Raw genomic sequence first — 5742 nt, 5'->3', positions numbered from 1 at the left:
CTTGCATCAAATTTGACTTCCTTCTTCTTCAGTCTCGTAATTTGGCATGCTAAAAGTGAAAGTTTTCATTGCTCGTATATCATTTGGTCGAACGCTTACAAAATTAGACGGCGATGCCGGCTCCGGGGATTCCAAGGAGCGAGCGAGTGAAATAGTGTACACCTTAAAAAGGGTCTGCATACATTCAACCACTCACAAAAATTGCAAGAAAATAGACTGTCATGTACTGCAACCAATGATAAAACATATAGACGAAATTTGTGACGATCTGACCCTACGACTTGGGTGCTTTATTTAATTCCCATCTCAAGCCCCTTGGCTTCTAAGCCTCTCTTCTAATTGTGTAAAAAACATTACAATCGCTTGGTTTTCCCCAAAATGAAATACTTCCAGGACGGAATCGTCATGGAAAATTATCGATACATTTATGGTTGATACCTAATGCTTTATTGAGGATAAAACTAACAAGGAAACAGTTCCAACCTACTAATAAAAACTGTACTTTCGCAATACTCACTGTAAGGAGCGGTACAGCTCTCGTTCTTGCTTCAGAATATTCTTGACCATGGACTGTGTAGAAATGGACAAGTCCCGGCTGCAAATGAAAGGCAAATTAGTTATGATAACTTCACGGAGCGGAACCTACTTAGCTTCACATGTTACTAGCATCGGAATTGTAGAACAAAACTCCAAAACAGGGCAGCAACTAACGCATAGATTGAAGCAAATTACATTAGTTACAGTTTTTGGAGCCGTTTTCGGCACCGGTTTCCACAAAACATTAGCCCCTGTGGTGGGCATTACAATCGGTATGAGCGTTTGCGTTGGGCCAAATATTTGAAAAGTGGTGTTTAACCCATTTACGGCCAACGTTGCGAAAACGCACCATTATTGAGAAATGCAAAAAAATTTCTGGATAAAACTCACAGATTTGTAAATAAGGACCTCAATTTGACGACTTGAATTAAAAATTATTGCAATTCGGTACATTTGCGCATACATTTTGAAATAATGAGAAAATGGAACCTAACTTTCGTCACTAAAGTGCATAAATGTTCTTTTAAAACAAGCCTTTTTGATTTTGCTTTTTACTTTGGTGCTTATGTTATTCAGACGGTTTTAGGGTTCAACAAGGCGATAGAAAATTACTTCCATCGAAATTTAGGCTTGGAAGCAAGTGTTATTCTAGAATTTCTCTAGGTTATCCCTGATCCCTCGAATCATCGTATGTTTTTCGATAACTTCTTTTCATCTTGAAGATCATTTATTGTTTTCAAAGCAAAAGGATTACTTGTCACTGGAGCCATCCATGAAAATATAACGGAGGAGTGCCTGATAGAATATAATAAAACCATCGACGCGAAACCGAGATGAAAATGAAAACAAACATTTGATAAAGCCGAAAGTCATAGTATTGTTTGATGGAAAGATAACTAGATTGTCCCTGTAGACAGCAATACAAGTTTTTCGTACAATAGGAGTTTTACAAGTTACTTCCATTGGGCACAGATAAGGTTCAGCAGAAAAAAGAAAATACTATATTACATACTATTCTATGTTAATAAAAGAAAATACTATTCGTGTTATTGGGGAGTATAGTAAATACATGAGAGGTGTAGACCTACTTGATAATGCTAATTACCGCACTAAAATTCAGGGAAAAAAAGGTCCTAGCTTATCAAATTACTGGACAGCATTTGCACTAGCGCCAGGAGATTGTACAGGTTATGAAACGGAAGTTAATTTCACTGTTAGACTTCAAAATCGTATCTAGCAGGGACGCATTTAAAAAGTGATGTGAATGAGTCATTAGATGACGTACCCCTGTACCATTCGCGTCCTTAAACATAGAAAAAGTTAGGCCATGTAATTCATCGCGGATTCGTGAAGAATGAAAGGACGAATTCAGCCATAGATAAAAAAAATTCAGTAGTGGCCGAAACAGTGTAAAAGCCAAGCCATGTATGAATGTACGAAATTTCATGTTCCATTGCACTCAAAATGCTTTAGTATTTCACAACTAGCCATTAATTGTTGTAATTCAATCTGCAATGATAAAATTAAAGTCAATGAAAAAATGTGAAATACGTGCTCTTCTGAGAAAATTTTCGCTTTGACTTATTTCTTTCAAACCGTAAAGCATGCTTATTTTATAGTGGATTTAGGTCAAATAACAACATCTCATTGGAAACATAATATCTAAGGATTTCATTTATCCAATAAGACGATATTTGTCATATACGTGGCATAAAAAGGTATAGGATTATATCCGACAGTAAAAACAGCATATTCCTATGAGACGGCAATGCATTGTAATGCGGGTTGCATAACTGCATACAGATACCTGATTCGGCCAACGTTGCGAAAACGCAACATTTTTTTTACTATAAGCAAATTTTTTTGTAGGCCCATATTTTCAATTAACCTTATTTAGCGTGTTATTAGGTAAAATGGAGAGAAAAAATTATATATTTTCAAGTGTTTCTTTACTCGGCCGGTAATGGGATAAACATGTCCAGCGTTAAGATAAAACAGTCCTTCCTGTAACAGAAAGTGAAATTAGTTATTAATTAGTATGACACCTGCACGGAAGGAAATATCCTTTTATCAAGTGTTTTTGTGTCGGATATTTAACTCCATAAGCAGAGGGCAGCAGCTGACACTTCAACAAAGACCAATGTCAAGGGTATATATTGAATGACTTCACAGGAGCGAGAGATCGAGACGATATAGTACCAATGTATCCAATCCCTCCTCATTGCATTAATCCTTATTTTTTAATCTACGCGATTTGAAATAATATAGTTTATATACAGAGTGATTACCGACTTTAAGAGTACCAGTAATAAATGAAAATGAAAGATAGACGATAGTTACATGCATGTCAAACAGTAACAAAACAAAACAAAAAACGAATGCGATAGCCACCATCTCATTATTTGGCTAGTTATTCGATTGTTTTTCATTTGATGGGAGGAAGTCAGGTCAGTAAAATTTTTACTTGTCGAAGAAAAGGGATCAATATCATTCGGGATGGAATTTTTTAGGGAGGAAAGCCGGTAAAATAAAGAACGGTTAATTAATGAATATTTTGGATATTGGTTTGTAGGTAAAGCAGGGAGATCGAACCGTTGTGGCGAAAAGGCCTTTAGAACGCTATCTTTTGACTTCAATAACCTCAATATTAAAGATAATAATGATCACATTTCCTTTTGCTGATCATGGTAGCCTTAACTCTTCAGGGATTTCCCATTTTGTAAATATTCAACCTTACGTTATTCTGACGGTTTAAAGCATCAAACATTTTTAGATGTTTTCTAAACCGGAATAAATCAGGTATCGTGTATTTGTCATGTAAATCTTATCGTGTGACTTAAAAATGGTACACATGCGGAAAAGCTTTGTAAATATCATTTGTATTCTTGATATATATTGAGCTTCAATACATTACATCTCTCGCAGACTCAAAATAGACAGATTTTAGATATCTATCAATTTATGAGTGCTCCAATGTACCTTATGGGTACCTACAATGCAACACATTTGACACACAGAAATGGCTGTTAATATGAATACATGGAAATCCTTAATGCTTGTAATTCATGCTCCTGAAGGGCAGTGTAGAATCATTAAAGTTAGTAATCAGTGTGCATTATATGCTATGGTACGTACCGATCATCCTGGCTGTTTATTTCTGGCATCGATTGGTAAATTGATCGGGTGCTGGAGTACTGTTGACATGCTGAAGTGGTGGCAAACCTGCAGGATCCACGGAAAGTGTGAGAAATAAATACGTACTAGATTGAAATATTCTACCATGTTATCATTAGTAGCGTTAGCTGTGAGCGTTGCTATGGTACGTACCGATCATCCTGACTGTTTATTTCTGTCGCTGATTGGTAAATTGATCGGGTGCTGGAGTACTGTTGACAAGCTGAAGTGGTGGCAAACCTGCAGGATCCACGGAAAGAGTGAGAAATAAATACGTACTAGATTGAAGTATTCCACCAAGTTAACTTTAGTAGCATTAGCTGTGAGCGTTGCTATGGTACGTACCGATCATCCTGGCTGTTTATTTCTGGCATCGATTGGTAAATTGATCGGGTGCTGGAGTACTGTTGACATGCTGAAGTGGTGGCAAACCTGCAGGATCCACGGAAAGTGTGAGAAATAAATACGTACTAGATTGAAATATTCTACCATGTTATCATTAGTAGCGTTAGCTGCGAGCGTTGCTATGGTACGTACCGATCATCCTGACTGTTTATTTCTGTCGCTGATTGGTAAATTGATCGGGTGCTGGGGTACTGTTGACAAGCTGAAGTGGTGGCAAACCTGCAGGATCCACGGAAAGAGTGAGAAATAAATACGTACTAGATTGAAGTATTCCACCAAGTTAACTTTAGTTGCGTTAGCTGTGAGCGTTGCTATGGTACGTACCAATCATCCTGGCTGTTTATTTCTGGCATCGATTGGTAAATTGATCGGGTGCTGGAGTACTGTTGAATAAATGGCTCCTGCTCTTCTGGACAGGGGTCAGGAGGCATCGACTCCACATCCTCCAGGTCTCTTTCTGACGCCAGGAGAGCAAGGTCTGATTTCAGCATGGCAAAACTCCTGGATCGAGTAAAAGGTATTCATGTGAGTTAACACGAGCTGAAGGCCACTGTAGAACCATTTAAGTTAGTAATCAGTGTGCATTCTACCATGCGTGACCACTTCATTCCGTCTATTGCTTACTAAACCAAACCATATATCAAGCTTGGGACGACAGTGCTATCGTAAACGCATGTGTGACAAATCTTCATTCGCACCCAACAGATTACAGTACAAGGGATAGCAGAAGCACGAATGATGTAATGCGCTGAAAAATCCAAGCTAAGGTTGTATTCGTGGCTACTGTGCTCGAAGACCGTACAGCTCGAGATCAGGAAAGAGTGAGTGAAAAGATGTATTTGCGATACTATATGGTTCAGAAGATTGGACCATTTTAAAAAGTAATCAGAAAAGGATAGTGGCCTTGGAGCCCTGGTGCTGGAGGTGAATGCTGAAGACGTAATGGACGGATAGGGTGAGGAATAAGGAGGAAGGAGATTATGTAGAAGAAAGACCACTAGAGATCGCTGTATGCCGAAGAAGAACATGGTGGATGGGCAACGGAAGTAGAAACAGCAGTTAATACGGGGGAAAATATAGGATGGATAAACCGATGGAAAAGTCTCCTGAGGAAGACACGAGGGCAAATATCAGAGTTATTTCGTGAGAACCATAACCACCTCCGTCCCGGCGTATTGTATTACAATAAATCGACTTTTGAACTTTTCGCCGCCTAAAATAGTTAAATTTCGCTATTAAAATTGGTTGAGATCGTCCAGTAAGATAACATCATCATACATATGCGTGATTCACAGAAATCAGTAATAATGTTTGTTAAAATCTAAGTGAACAGGAATACGTAGATATTTTCCTGGACTGAGGAGAATAATGGATGGGGAAAAAATGGAAAAGTCCTCAGAGTAGGACGAGAGGACGAATATTGGATTCCGATGAAGAAGGGTTCGGGGAAGAAGATCTTCAAGGAGGTTGAGAAACTGGCAATGTGAGAGATAGGGAGAAATGATGACCTGCAGTAGATATACCAAACTTAGGTTTCAAATACTATGTATGGATCTATGCTTTTAAAATCCCTAGGAATCGCAATGAAAATGTATGCATTAGATACATTACATCACCGTGAGCATA

The 5742-nt window shown here is 38.2% G+C and overlaps 1 protein-coding gene across 1 annotated transcript; it reads right to left on the bottom strand.

Moving 5' to 3' along the window:
- Positions 1-513: 513 nt before the first annotated feature.
- On the bottom strand, positions 514-4611 carry LOC124173268. The gene is made up of 6 exons (XM_046552787.1): positions 4441-4611; positions 4249-4335; positions 4057-4143; positions 3865-3951; positions 3673-3759; positions 514-595 (listed from the first exon to the last, which is right to left on the bottom strand). Exons 1-6 carry the CDS (start codon positions 4605-4607, stop codon positions 514-516), a joined length of 597 nt encoding a protein of 198 aa, XP_046408743.1. The 5' UTR covers positions 4608-4611.
- Positions 4612-5742: the final 1131 nt, after the last annotated feature.

Source organism: Ischnura elegans, assembly GCF_921293095.1.
Source record: "Ischnura elegans chromosome 13 unlocalized genomic scaffold, ioIscEleg1.1 SUPER_13_unloc_4, whole genome shotgun sequence".
NCBI classification, from domain to species: Eukaryota; Metazoa; Arthropoda; class Insecta; order Odonata; family Coenagrionidae; genus Ischnura; species Ischnura elegans.
Note: the sequence above shows the minus strand (reverse complement) of the source record. Positions and strands in the feature narration are given on the sequence as shown.